The sequence below is a fragment of the Apus apus genome, chromosome 2, assembly GCF_020740795.1.
Source record: "Apus apus isolate bApuApu2 chromosome 2, bApuApu2.pri.cur, whole genome shotgun sequence".
NCBI lineage: Eukaryota > Metazoa > Chordata > Aves > Apodiformes > Apodidae > Apus > Apus apus.
The window spans coordinates 130,112,785-130,140,631 of NC_067283.1; the positions used below are offsets into that span (position 1 = coordinate 130,112,785).

General features: G+C 36.5%; 1 protein-coding gene across 1 annotated transcript in view; it reads right to left on the reverse strand.

The window, feature by feature from the left end:
• Positions 1 to 22,198: 22,198 nt before the first annotated feature.
• MMP16 (matrix metallopeptidase 16) overlaps positions 22,199 to 27,847 on the reverse strand; it is a 182,367-nt gene continuing 176,718 nt past the window's right edge. Inside the window, exon 10 of the mRNA XM_051612188.1 lies at positions 22,199 to 26,277. Coding sequence (XP_051468148.1) covers positions 25,943 to 26,277 — 335 coding nt within the window. The 3' untranslated portion in view covers positions 22,199 to 25,942. The remainder of the gene's footprint in view (positions 26,278 to 27,847) is intronic.

Here is a 27,847-nt window from a genome sequence, read left to right on the forward strand (position 1 = left end):
AGTAGTATACATTGTGAGTCAACAGCTTCACAACTGCCCACTATTAGCATCTAAGTAGTGAGCTCTTAATAAAACATTTATTGTGGTTCCTCTAGGCCATTTGCTGTGGCTTCTTTTTTCACCACGGACTGCTGCTAAGATGGCATTCGAGCATCTTTTGGGGTATAAAAAATATTCACCTCCCTCAAAACTCATCAAGTGGGATAAGACAGCCCCCCTACACACTATTTGGCTAGATCCACTCTGTTACAGTGAGCTTTTGGGGAGCTTATGCTGTAATATATATACAAATGAAATTAGATTCATGTTCCCTGTGAGGTGGATGGAGATATTTTGGACCTACTTTCTGGTCTTATCTCTTTCATCCCTTTGCAAGGGAAAGCTATTCTGGTTTACTTTTTTGAAAACACTAGGAACTGAAAAATTTCCAGAAAAAAAAATAGTTATACTGGTGATCTATAAGTAAAGCACATAAGTTTAATCCAGTGCTCTGAAACATGCATTTTTATTTTTTAGGGCATAACTGTCTTAATTTTACATCCACACTTAATAATATATCCCAAGTTACATTCTTAAAGGACATTCTACCTTTAGGTAAAAGACAGGTAAGTACATTGCCAAGATGTGCCTTCTGACTATGGGAGCTGACAAAGGACTAAGGAGTAGAACTGACATCTCAGGACTGGGAAAGGGTTTTTCTTACCTGGTCACCAGAAAGGCATTGCTTGAAAAATTAGAAATCTAGGAAAGCAAGTAAAGAGATACTAACATAAAGCTGTGACAAAAAGCTGTAGAGTCTAGATGTAAGAGAAAGAAAGATTTAAAGGAAGTTGAGTATTAAAATAAATAAATAAATAAATAAATAAAATTTTGTAAGACAAAAGTTGCCCGAGAAAGAGAGTGTAAGAAACACTGACCTATGACTGGCCTCATCCTTGAATATCATATGCTTCACCAGTATTTTATTTATTTATTTATTTATTGTTTTCTTGCTTCTCTGGAGCACATGCAATTTACCAATATTACTTTTGTAAAAGGCATAGACCAGAGCTGGGCACACATTCCACCTTGACAGCATCAGTTGTACTCACTAGTAGTGGTATTAGTTGCTTCTTGTCACTACTCAGTGTTCAGCTGTGTAATCACTGTAAACCAGAGTGTTACTCTGGAAACTCACCTTAAGTTGAATCTCAGCTATGTTCTTTCTGAGAGCTAAGTGTCAGTCATTAAGGCTGCCTATTCAACTCTCTGTGTAGGCATTTAGAAAGCTTACTTGAGCATTTTGATTGAAAAGGTTTGTTAATTTTCATATGCAACTACCAAGTATTATAACTCAGATAAATCACAAGCAACTACCTCCTCACAAGGGCATAAATATCTAGATGCAACCTCAGGCACTTGCATTTAAAATATAAACTCCCATCATGCTCTTAATGTGCTGACAGCTAACTCTAGAGGAACCTAAATTACCTAGATGTCTAAGCTTTTACCAGTGAAGATATCCTGGGTACTGAACATGCTCTGCTCACCTTACGCAAAACTACCAATAGCATAATAGAAGCTAATTGTTCTTTGTATATGTTCATGGTAAAATTCACAAATCATATGTTTCCCTGTTTAGCTCATCCCTTATGCTTGTTTTAGTAGCATTTCCAGGACTTGGTTCTGACCTTCCATATAGTTATATTCTAGTTCTACACTTTTCTAAATAAAGCAAGTTTACACGGGCTGTTCATTATAGGGTTTGCCTAATTTGAGGGTCTAGTTTACCCAATCACCAAAACAAATTAGTAAGATGAAGGCAGGTGAATAGGATTGCATTTAGATTACATTTGTTAGAACAACAAAGCAATATCTGCTGTTACCTATAGCTAAGTATGGTGAATTTTTCATCTGATATTATGAGGTAAAGTTATTTAAATAACCAAGAATTGTTCCAGTAACTTGTATTAATCTATAGTTTTGGATTACGTAAAACACTGTAATAAAGTTGTTTGCTTAAACCAGTGTTGTGTACAGTAAGCTATAATTTCAACCAGCTACTCTCAAGTTTCTATCTCTCTGTCAAGGAGCCTTTGTTCATCCTGCAGAACAAGTTTAAAAATCAAAATGCAATTACTAAGAGAGACAAAAAATGAGAGATAAAAGGTGATTCATGATAATGTAAATTGTTAATAACTTCCTACCCCTCAGACCTCAGACATTACTTTGTCAGAGCACAATAATAATTGTGATCATACAAATCAATTGGACTTCTTTATATAATAAGGGAAATTGAGCCTGTTCAGACTTAACTTCAGATGTAACGTCAATATCAAAAAACACTGCATATTCTTAGACTTCCCATACATCCTGAAACTCACTTTTAATGTCGTTTGTCATTGCATCTGAAGTGAAATAGCACTCACTGACAGGCTTTTATAGGCATATTTAGTTTATAAGTTGAGACCACTTAAAAGAAGTGGAAGACTCTTTTTCTTTGAGCAACTTCTCAGTTTGCAGTATCTGATGTATCATCTCTTTAGGATGCAAAATATTCATTGAACATTTTTCTTCACTGGAAGTAGAGTTCAGCAGTCTTATGACTGTTTTTCTAAACTAAAAATGTCAACAACCTTACTGTATTCTTTTTCATGTCTATTCATTACATTAAATCTTCCAGTATTGAGCTTACATAGCGGGGGGGGGGGGGGGAAATAAAATTCTATGACCGATTATTTAAAAATAACTTCTGCCTTTTTAGAAGTAAAACAACATAGACTGTAGAAACCCTAAAATAAAAAATGAACAAACAAGAAAACAAACAAACAAACATACATCAAACAAAACAAACAAACAAAAACCAACTTGGACACATTATCCTAAGAGCTTTATTGTAATCTTTATTGTAATATCTCCTCATACTGGTTACAGTGTCTCTACCTCTGCCTGAAACACCTTAGGCTATTTTATCAAACTCAGAATTTCACAAATTCATCTGCAGGATTATAATCAAATCATAAACCAGGTGCTAAAGTGTCCCTCTAGAAATGGGGAATGCAAGGAAGGGAAAAGGACACCGAAGTAGACACAAGAATGTGTGAAAATTTAAATTTGCAGCCATTTAGGGGAATTGGACCTCACATGTACCTCATGGAATCTTTCCTGTACAGGATTGCCTTAAAATGACAAGTTACATAAAAATGTTATTTAGATGTTTTTATGAATTAGACAGAGAAATATCCTATTTTTTTATTACAAAATGGTGCTTTTCAGAGCAGGAACTGTGGTGCATTCACATGCACAACTGACATCTCACATAATGATCCACAACCTGAAAATATTGAAAATAAAGACTGTTTACTGATAATGGATTAGTTAGGATGTCTATCTTTCTGCCAAAAAGCACAGGAAAAGGTTCTTTGGCCACATGTACTGGCTACTCCTAGTGTTGATGGAAGAACTGAAACATCTTTCAATAGCATCCAAGTGAAAGAAGATCTTTGTTCTGTGTTTTAGTGGGACTGAAAACATACATTTTGAAACTCAAAGGTGTACGCTTTAGGAAGACTTAGAAGATGTTTGTTAGCTGAGGAGACTGCAGCAGGGGAAGTTAGACTAAATGTGTCACTATTAAATTTACGATGAGTTCCAGAGGCCCAGACACATTTAGATTCCAAGAAATGGAATTTAAAGAAAAACTATTTTTGCACATACTTCACAAAAGTAGATTCATTGACTGCATAATTCTGTTTGAATAAAATGATTAAATTTGAAGTTTAAACTTTGCTTCCTAGGAACACCAAATATTTCCCTGGTAGAGCTTGCAAGAGATCTGAAAAAGAAAGAAATATATGGAAAGTATTAACTTATTCTTTAGGGTCCTAGGTAATACATATTAATTGCATTGACACCTCACCTGTAGTACTGTATCCAGCCCTGGAGCCCCCAACACAAGGGGGATGTGGACCTGTTGGAGCGTGTCCAGAGGAGGGCAACACAAATGATCAGAGGTGAGCACCTCTCTTCTGAAGACAGGTTGAGAGGGCTGGGGTTATTCAGCCTGAAGAAGACAAGATTCCAGGGGACCTTATAGCAATCTTTCAATACCTGAAAGGGGCTTATAAGAAGGCTGGGGAAAAACTATCCATTAGGGCATGTAATGATAGGATAAGGGATAATGATTTTAAGCTGGAAAAGGGTAGATTTAGGTTGGACGTTAGGAAAAAGTTCTTTAATATGAGGGTGGTGGATCACTGTAACAGGTTGCCTAGAGAGGTGGTGGAGGCCCCGTCCCTGGAGAAATTCAACGTAAGGCTGGATGGGGCTCTGGGAAATCTGATCTAGTGTCAGATATCCCTGCTTATTGTCAAGGGTTCGGACTAGATGACATCTCCCAACATCATTCTTTCTTTTATGTTTCATTTTAAAAATCCTAACAGTGGGATTTGAATGGGCTTGTGAGATTGTGAAGGTTATTATGGGATGTTTAGGAGAAGGAAGAAAAAGAACAGTGTGCAAGGAAGTTGCTGATCTCGCATGCTTGACTGGCTAAGCTGTGTACATGATCATCCCCATCTGTAGGAGTGCTCTTTGTGGGCATGTGGTGCCTGAAAGTGCATTGAGCTCCTGTTTGTCTTACTTTGCTGTTGGTTGGTTGTGCGTGCATGTACATGTGTGCATGTGTGGGTGTGGGTGTATATTGGGGGTACCTGCTTGCCTTCACGAGGGCCCAAAAATGGGCTGGCCTTTGAGGCCTGGGCCAGGAGGACTCACCTGAGTCTTTGGCTTGGTGGATAGGGAATAATAACTCCCTTGGGTCCTGAAGTTCACTGGATTTGGCATCCCTTTAGCTTACAGTCCCAGCAGACCCTTCTAAATCACATGCAGAGGAAGGGAGCTGCAGGCACCAGGCTTGTAAGCAGCCTTACCCTGACTTCTCCTTTCAGGGGCTCCTAATCCCACCAGAGCCCCCACATACCTCCAGAAACCCAAATCCAAACAGAAAACTTGTGTGGAGAATACCAAAAGCAATTAATAAGCAGAGAAAGGCAGAGGATAGCCAAAAGAATACATAATCAGGGTGCCAATGCCTCATTTGTGCAGTGATGGGAAGTTAATTAGGCAAAAACTTTTCCAAAGGAACCTAGAGACATATCACATACCATGAAGTAGACCCTCCAAAAGATACTTGTTCCTATGAATTTAATCTAGAAGCAGACACAGTTCCTTCTTGACTCTCAGCCAGACAGCTGTTTCGATCTGGGGCACATTAAACAAACACCCAACAGACTCATTCACAACCCTAAAAGCACAAATGCATTTTTTTTCCAGTACCTAGTACCTAGCACAGCCATCCTCCATATCTCCTAAAGAAGGTAAAATGCAGTTGTGTTACACAATTGTCCAAGTACACAGTGGAAAAAAAAAAAAATCTTTCTTGTCCACAAAAGTGCCCAGAAGAAAATCTAATGCGTGGAATCAATTTCGTTCTGTACAAATACAGTGGAATATATTTCCTGCTATGTATCAAAATTCACTGCCAAGTGTTACTGATAAGGAACCCATTTCTTTTTATCTTCTCATGGTACTGAAAGACCAAGAAATGGTGGTGGAAAGGAAATAATGTTAGTGCTATTTTTTTTGTCAGCTATTTTTTCTGATTGTGTTTTGATTTTTATTTTATTGTTGTTCTATTTTGTATCTATGTAAGTAATATCCAGGCTGCTGAGAAAATAACTTTTCCTTGGCCTCATTCAAACACAGGCAAATACATGAAACATCAGAACAAACTCTACAGTTTCCACAAAAGACTTTCAATTTAATTAGCAAAAATAATTATTTTAGGTTTCTTTCAGAATTAAAAATGTCTTTCAAATCCCAGATCCACCTAAACATTTCCATGTCAATTTGTCTGTGAAAAATTGTGAAAGAACTGAACTGTGACAAATCATTCATTCATTGCAAACTGTACAACAGGTGCATAGGTTTAACTTAACCTTCTTGTTCGCATATTTATAAATATATACACATGTAACATTTTTTACAGAGTAGCTGATAGGCTTATCACATAGAATGATATTGATGTTAGTAGGGAGGCAAAAGATACATGAAACCTATTCCAAGGATTAATAATTAGTTTTAATAGAGAAGTATTCAGCTGGCCTCACTGTGCCAAGTCAAGTCTTTTCATGAGTCACAGTGAGTATCAACACACAGGCATATTCAACAGAAATCTTGGTGATGTAAAGATCTGTATCAGAGAGACTGTCATAATATGATACACAGAAATGCTTGTCTCAGATTAGACCTTTATCTGTGTAAAGATTCAGTTGCTGATGGTGAGCATGACGGTTATGATAGGAGGCCTGTGACTAGTGGAGTCCCTCAGGGGTCAGTACTGGGACCGGTGTTGTTCAACATCTTCATCAACGACCTGGATGAGGGTACAGAATGTACCCTCAGCAAGTTTGCTGATGACACCAAGCTGGGAGGAGTGGCTGACACACCAGAAGGCTGTGCTGCCATTCAGAGAGACTTAGACAGGCTGGAGAGTTGGGCGGGGAGAAACATGATGAAGTTTAACAAGGGCAAGTGTAGAGTTTTGCATTTGGGGAAGAAAAATGTCATGCACCAGTACAGGTTGGGGGCTGACCTGCTGGAGAGCAGTGTAGGTGAAAGGGATCTGGGCGTCCTGGTAGACAGGAGGATGACCATGAGCCAGCAATGTGCCCTTGTGGCTAAGAAGGCCAGTGGCATCCTGGGGTGCATTGGAAAGGGTGTGGTTAGTCGGTCAAGAGAGGTTCTCCTCCCCCTCTATTCTGCATTGGTGAGGCCGCATCTGGAGTATTGTGTCCAGTTCTGGGCCCCTCAGATCAAGAAGGACAGGGAACTGCTGGAAAGAGTCCAGCGCAGAGCCACAAAGATGATTAAGGGAGTGGAACACCTCCTTTATGAGGAAAGGCTGAGGGAGCCGGGTCTCTTTAGTTTGGAGAAGAGGAGACTGAGGGGTGACCTCATCAATGTTTACAAATAGATAAAGGGTGAGTGTCAAGAAGATGGAGTTAAGGTTTTTTCAGTGATGACCAGTGATAGGACAAGGAGTAATGGATGCAAATTGGAGCATAGGAGGTTTAAGGTGAATATCAGAAAAATTTTTTTTACTGTGAGAGTGACAGAGCACTGGAACAGGCTGCCCAGAGAGGTTGTGGAGTCTCCTTCACTGGAGACATTCAAAACCCGCCTGGACGTCTCCCTGTGTGATGCACTCTAGGTGACCCTGCTCCGGCAGGGGGGTTGGACTAGATGATCTTTCGAGGTCCCTTCCAACCCCTAGGATTCTATGATTCTATGATTCTATGATTCTGAAAGACATATTTTCAGGATCATTATCCCCAAACTCATCATCCCCCAAGTGGATGATTATCATTGTGTCTGGTTTCAGTGAAGAGGCAAAAGACAATTACATGCACTTATTTAAATATTGATATTAAGTACATCTACTAATGTATGGGTTGATAAGAAATGCAGAGTTCAGTAAATGAAAGCACATGTGAAGTCTCGGTTACCCAAAGCAGTGCAAAGTTTGGTAGTTTACTCTTCACTAAATCAAGTCAATTTAAATGAATGCTGCTTGTTTACCAACTGAATATTTAAATGAATAAACGGCAGCATGAAATCTAGTCTAGTATATCGAGTCACTTCCCCTGATATACTACTCTGAAACTTCATTATTGTTATTCTTTTCCACAGTCCGACATCACCATGTGCCAGTTCCTGTCTGGAGGACTCCCCTGTGCCCATGCTGTTGGTTTGTATTAAATAGCTCTATAGAGATTTTGCTTCTTAGCTTCTGTCAATTCACTTTTTTGAGTGTATAGCAACTTCTAGTGTCTATGACAATTTGTAACAAGTACATGAACATCTTACCTGTGTGTTGTGCAACAACTTTGGCTAGCTTTAAGTTTGCCATGTGTAAGTTTCTTTTGACTCTCTTAAGGGATAAAACAGTGAAAAATAACTTCTCATACATTATTCATATAACTCAGGTTTTTAGACCATATTTGAGTTTTACCTCAGCCGTCTTTTTTTAAGAGTACTCCTGTATGTAGTAATTTCTTATGAAAAAGAAACATCTTTGATAACTTTACTCCTCCTTTTGTAGCCAAACGCAGCTACATTACAATGTTATTACTTTGCTACTATACAAATTTTGACATGCAAGTGGAGAAAGGGAGACACAATTTTGAATAGAATTCAAGATGCCAGGTATGCAATGGACTTACACAGCAGCATAATGATTTTTTTAATACTATTTTTTTATTTGTTCTCTATTCCGTTCCTAACAACTTCTTATATCTTATTTCCTTTTCTTCGCTGTTACTGTGTACTGAACTGACATTTTCATAGATTTCTGTCTTACATTCCTAAGAGCTTTTCTAAAAAACTTGGCTCAGAAAGCATCATTATATAGATATGATTTTTTTTTTCATATCAGTTTCACTGGCACATAATTTTATTTATATACCATTTCATTTCCAATCCCTTAGTATTGTGCAGTTTCTTCTTTTTACAATTATTAGCACTCATTCCTTGTCTTTATTACTGTTAGTATCATCAGGAACCTTTGTCGTATAACTGTTTCAAGATCTTTTATGAATATAGGGAATAACCATCTCTGACAGAGACTCCCATGAGTTTTATTTAGGATGTCTCTGTGTTGTAGAGACTAGGTAATAACACATTCTCCTTTTTTCCTGTTTTTTAACAACATCTTCATCTATTTGAGGATCTTAACTCCTTTGCTATCCCAGCAAAAATTCTTTAAGAGTATTTGGAGAAGAGTTCTGCTAAATTCCTTTTGTAAGTCCAGAAAAGTATATCAACTTAAATACATTTTCCCAGAGACATCACCCGGTTGCTTGGCAGGCTCAGCTGTACCCTGTGGTGGGTCCACTGAAGCTGGCTGGAACCAGCTGGAACTGGCAGGAACTGGCTGCATCCAGCATGTAGCACCCCTGACCTCTCCTCACAGAGGCCACCCTGCAGATCTTGCTGCCAACACCTCTGTGCAGACAGCAGATACAATTACTAAATCCCTGTTAGCCACCAAGAGGCCCCTGGGAAGGAGATGAGCCAACTTGTTCTACTTATAAGAAACTTGCTGTGAGAAATGCAGAGTTACAGTGTGAAGAAACACAGAATCCTCACAGAATTTATCACTCACCCAGCTTAAGACATCCACTGCAAAAAGTCTTTGTTTTAATATGTAACCTAGTGCCTAAATTCTTTCTGTGTTGCCTGGAGAGGCAGCTTAGAATCAGAGTCATAGCAACTGCCATAACATTTCCTAAATGAATGCTAAGGAAAAACAATACTGAGAAATAGTGAGGAAACTGACTATTTAAAATCCTTCTTTACTCCCTGACTTAAATACATTAATGACATAGGCTCTCTGGAGATTAAATATCTAAAGAAGACTGAGCTGGTGACAGCCATCTAATTCCTAAGAGCCAGGTCCCCTTGAGCTCAGGAGACTGTGGAGTCCAGAAATTTCCACGCCCCTGAGACAATGTTTGAATGAGTTACCTGTCTCCAAATGTGCAATTTACCCTATTAATCAGTTAATGATGACCCAGAGCTCTAGATGTGCCTAGTTCTATCCCTGTCTGGTGGCTAAGACCACAGACAGAGTTGCACTGTCTTCCTCCTTTAGTGCTTCTTACTAGTAAGTGTGACCTTGCTTAACAGGTTGACTATTTTGAATCATGTATTTGGTGCTCAGGCTCTGGAGAGCTTAGACATGTAACTCCTTATTGGCAGTTCTACTGATTTCAATACAGAGTATTACAACAAATGGCCAATGGTGATTATGTGATTTGCTAAGAGTCAAAAAAGTATCTGACTGTGATGGGAAGCTGAATCTTATTCCAGTCAGGCCAGTGTTCTTGTCAATTAGGTATCTTTATAATTTCAGCTACAAGACTACAAAAACAGCTGCAAAACTATTTTATGGTCTACTCAGATGGAAAGAATCAGCCTTAGAGGAACTCCTGAGATTGCCAGGCTGCACTCTGGGACTAACTGCTGTAATAATCCATGTAAAGAGTGTGAAGGGAAAGATACATGGGGGAATAAGATTACCAGTACTAAAATAATTACTTTTATGTATAGAGATGAAAACTCAGTATGAACTGTACAGCTTCTGAGATAAACAGGCATGTATGATTGTGCCAGTGTAATTTGGAGAGAGGTGGGAGAGGTGAAGAGAGGTTTTGTCCCTCAGGGAGCTATTTCTGCAGTCCCCATCAACAGAGGCATACATACAGCACAACACCATGTAGCCTGACCCATCAAGGAATAGTTTAATCTCCAGCTATTTCTTATGTCTCTGAGCCATTTAATTAAATTCTTTCAATTAATATTTAAATGAGATTACAATTCCCTGTTTATATTTTCAAAGGTCATTAAGACTTTACAGCATTAGGCAATGTCCCTTTCATATCAAAAGACTTGAGAAATCTTGCACATCCAGACATTTTATTCTTTCCCAGCACTGTTGATCTGAATTTATTTTGCTACTTCCTCTTTAACTACTGATTGTACTTGGGCTTAATAAGTCATACAGCCAGAAAAATGTTCATGGTCTGAATTTCCCCAAAAGTTAAATGAATAAAAAACACCCCTGTCAAAATTGATTTCCATATTGCAGAAAGCAAAGCTCAGAACTACTCTTTTCTAAACACTCTGATCTCTATTACTTTTATAATTTCTCACAGAATGTTTACCTTCCCCCTTTTTCCAACGTTTTGTTGTTCTAGTAATATGCTCTGTGTCCTCATTTGTCTGTTCCTTCATCCTCCTAGAGACCCGAGTATACACAGCATAGTAACATTTCTCAGCAAGATATAAGGTGGTGCTATAGGTTATATGCCAGCAACGTGCTGAGCCAAGAGCTGTGCATGGAAAAACTGTAGAGGACATTTAGCACTGCTGCCCTTGCAAGGCCTTTTTATGCTCTCACCAATGTCCTGTCCTGCCAACTGACGTCCATATGGAATAGGTCAATGAATGTGTCTTCTCTATGCTGTTTGTAATGTGCAAAGGCTCTGCTACACACAAGTTTCAGTAGTTAGTCAGTGGAGGCACCTTCCTTGCAGGTGATAAGAGTGATTCAACTATACCTGTATTTAATTGACTCAAACAAAAGAGATCAGGAAGTGGCACAACTGGAAACTGTGTATCTCTACCTGACACTTGTAAATGAGAGATTCAGGTTTGGCTGAGCTTCCTTTTTATTTTCCTTTTTTTTTTTCTTTTTGTACTGTGATTCCTGAAAGTCCTGACATACCTAATTTCTTTTAATTGTGTGAGAACTCTGAGTGTTGCATCTGTTGCTATTGTTTGCTTCTCTGTTCACCCAGCTGAGTGGTGAAGGGGATATATTGCATTTGTAATACATCTTATTGAGAGAAAGCCTTAAATTAACTCCCAAATGTATATATCTGTTCGATGGAGAATGAGTAAGTTCCTGTATCCCAAACTGATTTCCTGTTAGACCAGGCCAAACTTGGAGAAGGTGTAAATTTTCTTTACCTTTGAGTTTGCTACACTTTTGAGTCTAAACAATGCCTATTTGTCAGTCATACCCAAATAAGACATACAAACTCATAGTTATTCTAGCATGAACTGTGAGGTTCTACTTAATTTTGAATTGAGGTATTTTCAGAATATGCTTTAGCCTGAAACTGTTATACCTGCTGGGATCATGTAGAAGTGATGATGCTATCTTATACAGTATGCCAGAGTGATTTCTGGAATACCTCCCCTTCCAAAAGAAAGCACAGGTTTTATCTCTAAAAGACCTAGCTAGTGCACTCCAGAATAAAATCTGCAATGCACACACAGTGGGGATTGCCAGGGAAACAGGACCTGGAAGAGATTTGGGAATAAAATTATTTAACACTTGACAGTATTCAGACACTTCATATCTTCCTTGTAAATCTAGTCTCTCTCTCAGATAATAAAGTATTTTTCTTGCTAAAGAACAGCATGAATAGAAAAAATCTTCAGGCCCTTCTCAACCTGAATCTATTATTTTAATCAAAGTATAAGCAAAGTCATGCAGTGAAAAGCTGGCCAGTGTGACAGAGTAACAACTTCCAATGCAGAAATAAGAGAGGGTCCAGCCACACTTGTCATGTGTCATGGTAAGAATTTTCTAACTGATACTGAAAATCAAAGTAAAAATTATCTATGAACCACAAAACAAAAGCACTCTCTTATTTAGCAAGTGAACCAGCAAGTGAGCAAGTCATGGATAACAAGGGTGCCTCTATGTGTCACTTCAGGGAAGCATTTGAAATAGAAGAATCCAGGAAAAGTAAAGAAAGATAATCAATATCCTGATTAATGACAGTAATTTCACAGAAAAGTCTGGGAAATTAAGCATGCTGTTTAGGAATTGTTCCCTGCAGTGACTTGTGAAGGGATGAATGAGTTCCAAAACCAAACTTCATGTATTCAATATATTGAACAGCATGGTTCATATATGATACTTATTTCAGCTTGGAAATTTTCTACATATTAAATACTAATATAAAAACATCTATTGGTTCTCCAAACTTTTTTTTGGTTTGTTTTCTTGTATGTTGGAGCTTTACAGATTTGCCACTCTTGTCCTCCTGAGTTATAAGTAAATATTTCAGATTATTAAAAATAATAATAATAATAATTCCATTGGGGAAAAAGGCACTCAAGTGAAAATGTCTATGTCTTGCATTTAACGTGACAAACACTGAAGTAAGATAATATGTTTTTATTAAGCCTTGGAAAATCTCCTTTGCAATCTGAATGTATGTGGAGAGGATCATAATACATGTCTTTTTGGGTTGGAAATGACTCAGATGGACATTGATTAGGTATTGATCAGTCTAGCTTTTTGCAACAGTGAGACAGTTCAAATATGCACCAAAATCTTGCATATCTTACAGAGAAAAAACTTCTTAATAATACTCATTTTCATCACCAGCAGCAGTTCACTGCCAATACACTTAGAGAAAATGCAGGTCAACTCATGTATTGCAGGCTTTAGGACTGAACAAGGTTCACCAAAAAGTGCAGTCTTCACAATTCATAGTAAGCACTCAGAGTTTTCCCAGTTGACTTAGTAGGTGATTTATGAAATATTCGTTCCTTTTATCCATAACTTCTTTTGAGTGGAAAATTACTGTGTGCCATGCTATTTTATGCTGCTTAGAAGTGAAGAAAGTATTATTAATATATTCCATTGACAAGTATTGATGTCTAGATATTTAGCTGATTTTGTATATAATAATCCAAATGGCATTAAAGTGGCTGGCAAGCAATTATAAGGAATATTTCTTATTCATAATCAGTTTTGTCTAATTGATAAATCTAGTATTGATTCTGTTTCTTGATTGGAAAGACTTTTGGAGGAGAATAATTTCTGGAAGCTAAATCTTGATTTTGGGCCCAAACATCAAAACAAACATCTACTTACCTGTCAAATACTTATATGAAAATAAACCTAAAAAAGATTGAGTTACGACACCAAATTTCTCACTTTAACTGTGATTGCTAGGTGCTTATTAATAAGTTTTCTTCACATATAAAGTGAATAATATTACGAAGATAAGCGGCAGCTTGGAAATTGTTTTAATTCCTGTCTTTCAGAAAAAACGTACTTCCAGGAACTTAAGATGCTAAGATAGTTTAAGACACTTCCCAAATCCTTTCACTCAGAACTGGTGTTCTTCCTGTCAGTCACCTGCACACAATGCCCAGACAGGCTCCTCTCATGTGTGAGAAGTGCAATCAGTGACTTCTGTAGCATTTGTTTTATTTAGTTCTCTTCATTTCTTCCTTTAATAAGGTAAATAATGGAATTTCCTTTTTTTTTTTTTTTCCCTTAAATTAATGATGAGCTACTTGTGTGTTTTAGCAAATGTAAAACACATGCACCTCTGAATTGGAGTGGAAATCAGTTTTGGGTAGCTTAAATATGTGATGCATTCAGCCTCAGATTTTGGATCAGCTTACAAGTGCTAACTTCTTTCTTGCTAGGACTCTGAAACAATAATAACTTTCAGTTTCTCTCCAAACAGATTGAGGTCATTCTTGGTTTTCTACACCCATGCATCTGTGTGGGTGTAGGAAACCTTTAATTCTCTATAGCCTAAGAAGAATTACATGTTTGTGCACAGGAGGAATATAGATCTTTGCAAAGCTGAGCTGGCTGGCCAAAATTTTGCAAAACTCTCCTTTGCATCTTAGTCCTGTGGTCTTCTATTCTGATTTGATTTCAAGAAAACTATAGACTTTTGGGTTTTTAGTCTTCAGCTATTTTCTAATCTGAATCATTAGACTCATCTTTATATTTTTCATGTCTTTTCTTACATACTGGAGAGGAGGAAATTCAGCCACCTGTTCCTCTTCTTTGTAGTGTTTGTGGCATCAATCTCTAATGAGCTGCACTTCAGACAGTACAGAAGTAGCCCCAATGCCACAGCCTCCACCTCTTTTCCATGCAAATTAGTTTTTTCGACTCTACTTTCCTTAGGAAAATTAAATAATGTTTCTTTCACCCTGCTCACACCCAGATACATCCATAATAGCTCAATACCTTGTAATTATCTGTTAGGTACTCTTTTTACAAGGCTGAAGTTTGCTGTAATTTTATACAGTATCTTAAAGGCAGCAGATATAAATCTTACAGTAATATATGCCAATTAAACCACAATGCCTTTATGAAACTTTTTTCTGTTCTCTTATTTATTGACAGAAATTTTTTTTTTAATTACAACACAATGAAATGATGGTAAGTACATAAGATGCAATAGTATAAAAAGCCGTTTTAACCCTTCCCTTGGTTAAGACACTTACAGCAGACAAGAACTGCCCCACCCCAATTCCCCCCTTCTCAAATGAAAACAAAAAATAAATATAAATTAATAAATATAAAACAAATCACTGCACAGCCCTTAACTCTTTGATTGCCATGGCAAGAACCATAATGATGATCCTAGCATGTGACTTTCTGTGGTTAAAGGTTGCCGCAGCAGTCAAAGGGTTATAGCATTGTAAACATAAGTACTTTGTTGAAAATGTTCAGTCATGTTAATGGTCTACAGCAATGAGATTATTATTGTGACCCCTTGACCTTTAATGACACATTATAAGGAGTTAAAGAGATAATAGCTTGGTGAGCTGTAACATAGATTAATTAACCCATTTTGTTTAACAATGCACTATGAGGTCTTGATTTACTAATAAAAGACAACTTGTGTATAATAAAACACTGTTCAATGCATTGATCAGTAAAATCAATGAAAAATCAGTCTAAGCACCACAAAATTTTGCCTGATTATATCTGACAGTCATAATACACTTTAGCACCATTTAGTCAGCCTTGCATTTGCACACAAACAAGCTTTGTGTTTGTCAGTAGAAGCTACCTGAAGGAATAACATATGTCAGTTATAAAAAGGTTACTGTATAGAATGCTGTGGGAGCAACTAAATTAAAATAAAATAAAATAAAATAATAATAGTAAAATGAAACCGAGTTGCAGAAAGCAAATAAATGCTCCAGTTATTTTGTTACTAACACACATTCTGATGAGTCAAACATGGGCATGAAATGCATATGGGGCTATGCAGACAAAACTGAAGAAAAATGAGAAGTTTGTATCACAGAGAAATCTCCACATCCAAATTCTGACTTACTCATCATTCTCTTTAAATTAAATGAACAACTGTTCGATGGTTCAAGAAGTGGAGCTTGAAAAGGGTTGTTGTTTAACAATGTGTGAATTTTATGGTCATGTTACACATAAAACCACTTTCAGAGGTATCCTAACAACTGCACCAAAATCTTTGTCCCTGCACAAAAGGTTGATTTCCTCCTTCTCAGAGGTGGAGGATAAACATGAAAATCACAGTATGGGAAGCATTGCAACTATAGTAGCTTCAAGCTAACATATTGGAACCACAGTCATTTCTGCTGGAATTACAGGGAATTACAAGGAGGAAGGAATTGCAACAAGATGGAAAATCGAATCAGCTACTAAAATTACAAGTCATACTCTATGTGCAGAACTAAAGAAAAATTCAGCTTCTGGGAGATACAGGAGAGACCATATATATATATGCACTTGAAAGAAAGCAAGGTGCATGTTATTCAGAAAGTAAGAGAAACAAGAACATGTATGAAGCATGGAAAACAACGTACCCTTCTTGTATGTATCCATATCAAACTCTGAAAGACCACACAGTGGCAAAAGCAGCTGGAGATGCTTAAACTGCTAACAATACTAACTGCAGGACTGGTAAGGAACAGCCGTCACCTCCCTTAAACAGCTTCTGATCATATAGGAATATTTACCACATAGAATAAACTTGCAGAAATCAAATACCTGCATCTTTTTCTTCAAGCTGTGACTGAACTATGGAACAAATCTGATTCCCAGACTACAGTAGCAGATGTCAGAGAGAGCTTTTCATAAATATACTATTCATGATGCCTAAAATTTAGGATCAGTCAGAAATCATTGTATAATAGCAAAGTATTCTGCCATGCAACAGTGCTAATGTGTTATGCTACTGCAATAATTTAATGGTAGTTGATGTATTTGTATGGACTGATTTGTGGTAGAGGAAGGATTCCAGCTGTATAATTACTGTCTGAAAATCCATGACACAGATTACAGGCATCAGAATGCAAAAGAGGAAGAGAACATGCTACAGATGAGAATTGGGACCACTGGAAATAACAAACATTTTTGAAATGCAGCTTTCTGGACTGCTTACCTCTCACAAATGGCATAAACCATGCATGGAAATGGTATGCAATGGCTGGCATCAAGAATGATAGGTCTCTGCTGTTACACCATTGTACACATGAACAGGCGATTAGCCACAAGATGCTAATAAGGAGTTAATGATGGTCAGTACAGGCTTATCACATCATTTTCATAAAAGACTTAAAGGATGACAGTGTCAATGGATGTCAGAGGCTTAATAATTGAAGTTAAGTTGGAGTTCAGTGTTGGGGGACTGGACAATGAACAAGATTTAGTGAAAGATATACATCAAGGTCCTCAAATGTTACTACCTCTTTCACCATAGATACAAAAATCTGCCTTTCCTTGTTACAGTAAAAATTTGCGTGCGATTAAATGAGATGGATAACAAAATTGTATTTTCTTCTTTTCTCTGTATACTGAACAGATCATTTTTCTCTTGTCTTCCAAGAGCATATAACATCAAATATTGCCTTAATTAGTCAGGCAAAATGTCAAGGCACAGTGAAAAAAAAAGTGTTTGGAGTGGAATCAGAAGTTTGACCATTTATCAATTTATGTAAAGAAACAGCAACATAAAAGTATTTCTATTATCTCAAACACTTCAGGATTCAGATAAGGAGACAAAGATACACAGCTGTAATGTAGACTGTAAAGGCTTATCTGTCCTTCAATATGTCATCCAGTGGACTTCTTTTGTTTCTAAATTCTGAAAACATATGTAAGAACATTTAACTGTGACAAGTTTTTGCACACAGATTCAGGCTGATGGTAATTTAACTAAATCTCTGTCAAAAGATTTTTTTTGCAGTACATAAGTAATGTGCTCTCTCCATATATTTGTAGTAAGGTTTAGAATAATTATCCTGAGGAGACTTATAATTGATTACTCTCTGGTGGGTTATGACACAAAACATAGAATTCAGTGGACTTTTTAGATCCTAATAGGTATCCTTGTTATTGGAGATCAATAATACTTTCAAAGGTTTCACCAATTTCCTGAAAATACTTCCCAGAGAAGGGAAAGCTTTATAGCAGCCTTCCAGTAGCTGAAGGGGGCCTAAAGGAAAGATGGACTTTTTAAAAGGGCATGCAGTGATAGGTGGAGAGGGAACAGTATCAAACAGAAGGATTTAGATTAGATATTAGGAAGAAATTATTTACTGTGAGTGAGACACTGGAACAAGTTGCCCAGAGGAGCTGTGGGTGCCCCATCCCTGAAAATATTCAAAGCCTGGCTGGATAGGATTTTGAGCAACCTTGTCTAGTGGAAGATGTCCATGCCCAGGGTTGGAGGGTTTGGAACTAGATATTTTTGAAGCTCCCTTTCAACCCTAACCATTCTACAATGCTACGATTCTCTTTTATTGTTGATTACTTTGCAGTTACATGTAATTTTAGTGGCTCTTTCACTTTCTGAAAAACTGGTTTTGTACTTGCAATTACAATCCAAAATGTTCTCATTCCTTTTCTTATATTCTTCTGGAATTGAAAAATGGAAATATGCTCATGCTGCTTTTTCTGTGTGTCTGCAGTCTTTGACCAAAAGAGCTGGCTTTCCTGGAGATACTAGAAGTTGTTAAATAAGTTCATGTTTCCTCTGAAAAAGATTTAAATAGGGTGTTTTGTTTTGTTATTAATTTCTATTTGCCATTACTCTGATCCAAGGACTACCATCTTTAAAGGAATGCATATTGGCAGCAGATGATGACCTGTGTATTTTGGATGATGAAGAGTGAGCTTCATAATCCTTGGTCTGTCCTCTAAAACGATTTTCAGTCAGGCACAGTAGGACAGAACTGTGCATGAATTGACAAGAGATGCCTACATGGTTTTGGAAACACAGTAAAAATGGGAGATAAGCATATACTTAGGTGAGAATGTTTTACCAAATGCGTTACATAGAGAAAGAGCTGGTAATAGATTATTTGCTTCATCACTTATCCTCTATTTCTCTATTCCTATTCAAGACTAAAATTTTCTTGGCTATAAAAATCTCAAGTATTTCTGTGAGCTGTGTGAGTATTGACAATGGCGCCCAAATGACAACGACCATTAAAACATCCTGAAAGATGTTTTAATAGTTTCCATCTACTTTGTGATGCATGGCCAGAGTTCATAGTGTTTTATCATATGGGGTAAAACACAAACAGTAAATACAAACCACAGCTACACCTTGCATGCATTATTTTTGGTTGTCATGATAACTTAAGAGTGCTGTATGATTATGTCTTCTGAATAAATGTCATCATATGTCCACTAGTAACTTACAAAACTCTATTTTTATCCAAGCAGATAAACTGCTTAGAGTTGGTTTCAACATGGTTCTTGTGCATTATTACTTTTTGAGATATATGTAATATCATGTAATTGTGAACACTAATAAAGAGTATTATAAACAATAATTTTACATTATGGAAAAACCTGCTTTCTTTTCTTTGTGGTTGGACAACGATAGCAAGGGAACAAAAATGTCTTCACACCTTATAAAGCATTCTCAGCTTCCACAAGGTAGATTATTTTGTGTACAGCCATGTAAGTTATGAATATGTGTTTAGACTGGATATCAAAATATGCCAACACATCAGGATGAAAATATATATTAAAAAAATTGTTTTCTGACTTAACACACAACTCCTTGCAAGTGGTGAACCCATCTGGGCATGCACGGATTGTCAGAGCTACACTGTTCGGGTGCCAGTTGTAATATAGTACTTGACTAAAAACTCTTCAGACTCCTTTGTCATATTGTTAAGGGGTAACCAGGTAGTTTAGGAATTTATTTTATCCTAGTTCTGTTGCTAATCCCACTTTCCAGAAAGCCAGAATGATGGATGGACAAATGGATGATCCAGGACATATGCATGGCACAGAATGAAAGTGATTATTCCATAAGTTAGTGCCAGATGGCAAGATGGAGAGAATGCCCAGAATATATTTTACTGCAACAGAAAAAAAAAGAAAAAAAAAAAAAAAGGGCATGGTGGACTATGAATTAAGATATGCTGATACCTTGCCAAGGAGATTAAGGTTGTAGTTATAAAAAGGATGTGATACAATTTCATAGGGTAGAAATTACAAAATTAGAAAGCTCAGTTTATGTGGTGCCTATTACAATTACCATCTGTGGACAATGTCATTCCACAGAAGCAGAAAAAACTAAGTTGTGTCACTGGAAAGCTTTGTGCCATCATAAAAGGCTGGCATGTCTAATGATTATTGTTTATGTAGTTTTATTGTGACAGCAAGTAGCACTATGCTCCATGCATATCCAAGTGTAGGAAATTATTTTCAGCATGCTAGTTCAACATTTCTTCATTTATGTCTTCTCTGCCTCTAAAATTTATTTCATCTATATTGTTGGCAGACTTGAGCAGTACTTAAGGCTATCTCCACAGTGTAAACATACTTTATGTACACTTCTCACAGAATGTCATATTTCAAAGATACAGTGGGCAGCTGCAACTGCTAATGTTAATAAACTGACTATAATTTGTAGATTGCTAAAGCTTATGTATACTGGGAAACAAGACCTGTTTATGATGTTTGTATGTAATGGTGTTTACATACTTCTTTGAAATACAATTTGATCTTAGAAATAGACGCTTGCTGAGGTCACATACTGATCATTGTTCAAAATGTGATCTCCTGATTACCCCCAGGCTTTCCTAGTTAAATACATACCTCAAATAATGTCACAACATACAGAACCTATGCTGCCTAACATTAGAGGATACCTTAGATCAAACATCAATGGAGCCAGTCTGCAACCAGTGATGATATGCTTTTGATGCTTACTGGACATTTTCAATATTGATGGCACTGATGACAACATCTTTCTCTATCAGATTGTCATCTCAGATGGCAAGTCACAAGAATGGGTTCGACAGATTGGAGTCACACATAACATTTTTTCATGAGACCAGTGGCAGACAATTCATTGATTTACATGCATAAATCAGAAATTAATTTTATGAGTATATGGTTTGTTTACACCTGATTTTGTAACTGACATATGTTTAAATGTTTGTCTGCAGTCTGTGTACCACAAACTAAGGGAGAATGCCTAACATGACAGTGCTGGTGTATCAGTCACATCTATACCATTGTATTCAATAATAGGTTATCTCTTCCTCAGCTCCTACACAGTATTATTTGATTTCCAGCATAGCTGAACACATAAGTGGCCGGTGACATTTGTTCCCTCCATGATAATAACAATTTTCCTTATAGCTCATAGGGCTATAGTCATCTGTTTACACTTCTGGAAATAGAGCAGTCCAAAGACAGTCTTGACAACAAAAGAAGGCGAGAGGGAGCTACTGTTCTGTAATGGCTGTTTCACATCTCCTGCTGTCACAGTGCATGGCTTCCTCCACCTCTGCAATTGGTGATGAAACTTAAGCCATGTTCTGAGAAGATATGGGAGCCAGGAGAGAGCAAGCCCCTGCAGTCATATTCTCACACCTCAGCTCAGTCATCTTCTGCTATCTCCAATTTAGGCTGCTAATGGTGTGGTAGCTTGCATTTCTACTTTCTTAAAAATGAAGTGCCTGGAATATTCACTGTTCAGTTTGCTATGTGTCTTTTTTAATGCTTGCCCTAGGGATGGTTCAAATGCAAAAAAAAACCAAACACCCTAGAAGAATAGGAATGTAATGTTTCCATTGGTTATAGGCAGACCTACATTCTATTCTACACACTTTTTTCTAACCAACAAGCTAGAATTTTATTCTGTATAACTTGGTACCAAAAGCTACATTTAACTGACATTAAGATTATGAAGTAAGACCCCCAGAAACATTAAAAATTCAAAAATTAAGCCTTACACTCTGTTCTTAACCCACAGTGCTCACAGCACAGGAGTCTTGGCCAAACAACTGAAGAGGTGAAATACACTTCTAAGAAAAAGTGTAAGTCTGCCCCATAGATTTGAATCTATAAGCTTCTGTTAGTTTCATTCACAAAATTAGCCTTAAAAACCCCATTTTTTAATTATCCCCTCCCTTTGCCCCACTTTGAAAGAAGAAAAAGAACAAAAGTTCATAAGAAGATATAAAATATGTATTATATTTATTCAAGAGACTTGAAAGGGCTCCTTTGGAGCCATTTGAGTCTCTCTATCCCAGCCTAACCAGTAAATATACAGTTACATAGTTTTTAAAATGTTTTTTTTTTGATAAAAATTAGTTTGTGTCTACAGTCTACAACCTTTTTATAGACTTATACATTTAAAGGCCAGAGTAAACACTGCCATCACCTACTCTGGCCTCCTGAATCATACAGACCATAGTACTCTGAACGTACACAACCCTGTATAGTCAATTTGATAGACTGTAACTGATTAACACAATGCATATTCAGTTTTGCATTCTTCCACAGTACAGATCATGACAATAGCAATATGGAAATGTTTATCACAAATTTTATGAAAAAGTTATGGCACATGAGCAGGAACCCAGATTGCAGAACTGAAAATATTTGCAATTTGTGTTTTCTTAAATGTCAGAATTACAGGCCCTGGTATAAAAACAACTGTTAAAAAAAAATAACATTGTCTTAGAACTTTTACTCATTTGAGTTCAAAATGAAATTAGGCAACATTACTAGTTTACTCGGAGCTTCTATAATTTGAAAATAGCCAGTATGTATTTGGGAATTACAGTGGACACAACTGCTCCTACATCTTTTTCTTAAAGCAAACCTTTATGACTGTGTTATACTGAAAATAGGAGTACATAATAGAAATTCTGACACAATCTTGCTCTGCATGACATAAACATGCCAATATAATATTTTTTATCCCTCTCTCTGTATATAATATATATATGCACTTTTATGTAAAAGAAAATAGACCGCTTAACTTACCATGTATTCATGTATCTATGATGTACCATATACCAAGCACTAGACTTATCACACTTACCTTCCTGCATAATTAAAGTTAAATTCTCCAAATACAAACATTTGTGTTACCTAATCAAAGAACAACAGTCAACATGCTCAGCACTTCATTACTGTCAGGGAAAGAGTTGCACAAAAAGTTAAAGCTGCCATGAAAAATATTTCAAAATTGAAGTGAAATTCTCAAGTGAATAAAAAAAAACAGGTGAGATGCTCTTCTGACTTCAAGGTAATATAAAATAAGTTCTCCTACTGTAAAGGAAAACCAAAACCAGAATAAGGAGTGCTGTTAGTGTTTTCCACCAACTATCCAAGAGAAAAAATTGAAACAGCAACATGAATCATTATGTTCTGTCTGTAGCAGAACAAAAATTATAGTAGTTCGCTGACAATAAAAATCTCTCCATGGATTAAAATATGCATGTATGTGTTTGTGTGCATTTATAAGTATACAAACACACACACATATTTTCATATATATGACAAACAGGCATAGAATTCCAAATTCACCAAATGAGCTGATGCACAGTAAATATGATGTTACTTAGCTGTCAATTAATCTATATACTCAGCAACAACTGAATTGGATTTGCTAAAAAATGCTATGGGCTGATACTGGTGCACTTCTAACCTACAGTATGCAGTACCTCTACAAAATTTCTCCAAAATGCCATCTGCATTGCATATTTGTTGAAAAACTATATCTTTTTCATTTTTGTTAACCGTACATATGTATATCTGTTTATGCTCTAAGAAATAAGTTTGCAATGCTTTCTAGCATGCCACATATGTTCATAAAATAAGTCTTCAAAACAATATAAAATAATGTAATTGAACAAAAAGGCATACTATTTTTCATGCTCAATATAAATATAAATTCAAGGCAGTCAAGCTATCCATTACCAAAATAATAATAACCGTAATATATATGTATATATACCTACACTCTCTAAAAAATGATCCAGTTATGTGGATTAAGAAACCAGTAAGAAATTGTTTGAATGCAGTATAAAAGTCCCATTTTATGTAAAAGCCAATGCTGGCCATTTCAAGTATTTTAATACTTTCCTATAACCTTTTCATTAATATCTAGCTATTTGTAGAAATAATTTTATACTGAAAATCGTATTCAAGTCAAATAAAAATTAACTTCTACTGTAGTTCATTTTTAGAGTGTGCATGTATACATAGCAAAACACCGTTCTACAGATCTATCATAAATATTTCAGTTTATGTCAGTTCTTTTCTAAGAAAACACTTCAACTTTTTAAATCAATTTTTGGATAATGTATATCAGGCCTTTTAAGAAACAAAACTTTTCTTAGTTCATTTGCAACATCACATTCCCTTCAGTTTGTGCCAGTTTGCAAGTTAAAGGTCAAAGATCAAAGACATAGGACAGTAGACTCAGATAGTGAAGCTGTTCACAGAAGACAATGTTTAACTTGGTAATGACAGTCAACAGGTCAATAATCAAGTTCAAGGCAAGCTGTTCATTGTTGCAAAAGCTACTCCCCTCAAATCCTGGCTTTCATAAAAAACCAGGTGTCTGACTTTTGGGGTGCATCATTCTGACCATCTTTAATAAGTTCACAGCCCAGTGACTGTAAAGCCTATCACTGCAAGAAGCAGCTCCTAAAATCAATAAAGAGGTCTGTCAGTTGCTGACTTTTCTCTAGGAAAAAAATATTGATACAAACCTGCTCTGCAGGTCACATGAAAATGACAATACTGCTGTTAGCACAAATTACACAGAAAGACAAAATGCTTTGGTGGTCCCTTGGCTCTGTCACTGATACTATGTTCGGCTGAAAGGCAAATATTTCCTTAACCCTTTGAGAACTATGGTGAACATGCAAAGGGGTAACACACTGGAGGATACTCATGCAATATCAGAGTCATTGTTTTAGTTTTCCTTTGGAACTGCAACTCTACCTCTGCAGAGGAAAATTGAATTATCATGCAACACAATTTAAAAGAGAAATTCAAGATGCTTAAGGTAAAAGGCTAAGCTACAAAACTGTCTCCAGTTCAGAAAAATTCTTGGTAAGTGGTATTAGTTATTAAAATAGTTTGCTTCCTTTAACCAGAAAGTAGCTGGTAAATGTATCTTCTTTTCTATTTATGTTATAAATGCTTTTCTATCAATAATGCAAATAATTAAAAACATTAACTTGCAGTCACAGGATATCTGTTTCGAAACACTGGTTTTCTTTTAAAACCTGTATTATCCAAACACAATCCTATAATTAATGACAACCAAGATTAACATCCACCAGACTCTGAAAACGGATGCAATAGTTCTCAAAGGGTTATACCACCAATGTAATACCAGCATTGAGTTCCTCTATAGTATGACTGTTGCTTTAGTTGATTGAAATTCACTTCAGAGACACACTGATTTTTACCACACTTTGGAATGAATGCTCCTGACAGACCTTTGAAAGGCCTGGGGCAGCTGGCTTGGTGCAGCTTGGGAAAGATTATGCAGGAAAACCAACCAAAAATCAAACAAACCAAGAAAAAGCTTCTGCTTGAATATAGTAATGAATATAGAGTTTAAAACATTGAGGACATAGCCCAGAGCAGCTGTAAAAAACACAAAATGAATGTATTATTAAGGCTGTTACTATATTGCAGATATTTTGGCCCCCTGTTTGTTGGAAAATGGCTGTCCGAACAGTCTGAAGTCCTGCGTGTCATCCGAGTCTCCCACCCGACAAAACTGGAAGCAGGAGTATAGGACTTTATCAGTAGCAGACAGAAAGCAATCCTCTTTGGAGACAAAGCTGTTTTGGGTCTTCTCACTTTCCTGAAAGTTCCATTGTGGGTTGTTGTGTTTTTCTAAAAAAATTTCCTTTCAGCAAAAAATATTTCAAAGGGGAACAGGCCTTAAGGGAAAAATGTAGAAACATTGGAGATATTTTTTTTCCTCCTCATTAGTTAATCCTGATAGTTTATCGGGCATTGAACATGCAGAGGAAAGGCCTAGAATCGAATGACAAAGAAAGACAAAGGACTGAAGGAACAGCAGATACTGTGTATCATGGAAGCTTCCCAGCTGAGTGAATCGTCACTCAAGCGCAGGACAGGCAACCCCTTGGGTTTCAAAGATCAGCTTTGTTTCAGACTGACAGGTGCCCGCTACTAGCTAGGAAACTGCATAACTGCTCTTGTGTTGAATCTCAAGTTACCACAAACTCCTGGGAGGGAAAGAAAAAAACACAAAACCCTACATCACACCCACTCTTGCATAGAGCGTTTGCAGTACAGTATGTGGCGGGGTGTTCCTTTCCTTTTGAACTGGAACACAGTGTAAACCAACACAAGGAGGCACAAGGCCAGGATGCAGGGAATGACGATGGCTATAGCTTTCACAGTGCTGGCTGTGTTGTCCAGTTTGATGACAATGTCAACGTCATCTTGAGGACTGTGTCGGTCTTTGTCTCGATCTGTTGGTCCATCACAACCCATAAAATCCTTGAGGATGGATCTTGGATAGCCAGGTTCCACCCTGAGCATCTGATTATTGAATTTCCAGTACTCTTTTCCTTTGTAGAAATATGTGAAGCCTGTAGAAGAAAATCGCAATTATTCATGGTCATATCGAATCAAATAATGTAATCAACATACCATGACCAAGACTACTGGCATAAAATTATTTTATAATAAAAAATTAAAAATATGCAAGGAATAGAATTCAGCTATAGGTCTTTCAAAAAAAATTTGATTTCTTTACTGTCTCTAGAACAACTAACATCAGGATTTTATTTTTTTTTAATTGAATAAACTGGGATTTAATTTTATTTCATTAATTACAAAAAAAAAAAAAAAAAAAAAGGAATTCCAAAGAATATGATTTTTGACAGACTAGGGTCCTGCTGATTTGTTCATTCACAGAAAAAAAAAAAAAAAAAAAAAATAGAGTTCTCAGGGCCAGGACTTTGAAGCATCACATTTTCAAGATGGGAAGTCCACTGAAAAAAATTGTGATGCTATGCTAGCTAGAAAGGATAACTGAGCCTCCTTAATGTCACATAGCCTACTGCTGTACTTCAGAATTAAAAAAAAACTGGATGAAATAACAGCAGCTCTGCCAAGAGAAAACAGGTGTAATCAGATTGAGGTTTTCTCCAAAAAGTTGGTATTTGATCATTCTGGTGTAATCCATGTTATTAGTAAACTTGCCTTAATGGGAAAAAAAACCCAACAAAACAAGACACATGACTCCCTGCCATAAGCCTACATAATTTTATTATCCCAGTTGAAAAATGCCATTGATCTGGAAAGAAACAAGACTTCTGGATGAGTAAACTTCCTCCTACTATTTCTGAAATGAATGCGAACTGCTGGATTTTTTAATTCATAGACCTGAGCTTATATCCTGCAGTATTAAGGGCCAATAAGAATATTAAAACTGATTGGGCACTATTTGTCATTTTAACAAGGCTTCCTGAAAATATTGGTAACTGGCTATATGGAGATAATATTAGTAATCACTCATTCAAAGTTGTTTTTATTTCAGTATGAAATATTTTCCAGCTCAAATTATGTTAAAAAACCTTCATAATCTATTGCTATTTTTCAGAATATTTAGAACATTTTAACATTCTTCTACATTGTGTGTTTATGTAATTTTAATGGCTTTCCTAGCTGCTTTAAAGGTGATCTTTTCCTTTCCTTAATTTGTTGCACTTTTATTACCTAAGAATGTGTTAATATATCTATAAAAACGTATAATACTGGTTAAAAGGAAAAAAGAAAAGCACTGAGCTATACCAAAACAGTAGTTAGGAGGCTTGTTCACAATATGCCTTTTATTCTGATTGGAATAAAACAAAAAAAGAGGACTGGAATTTTTTTAATACAATGAAGTTTTGAAATGTTAGCATCTATAAATTTCCTTAAAGCAATCTGTAGTTTAAATTAAAAACAAAGTATTTTCAGTATTTTGATCCACAGGTTACCCTACCTTTATATTTCATATAACATGTATACAAGAAAGCACTGTACATACATGTCCTGGATAAATATTAAAGTGTGGAAATTTTATATATTATCCCTATAAATATTCTAATACATACATAGAGACCATATAAAGATATGACATCTCTAAATCTGTATTCTTACATGCATACAGAA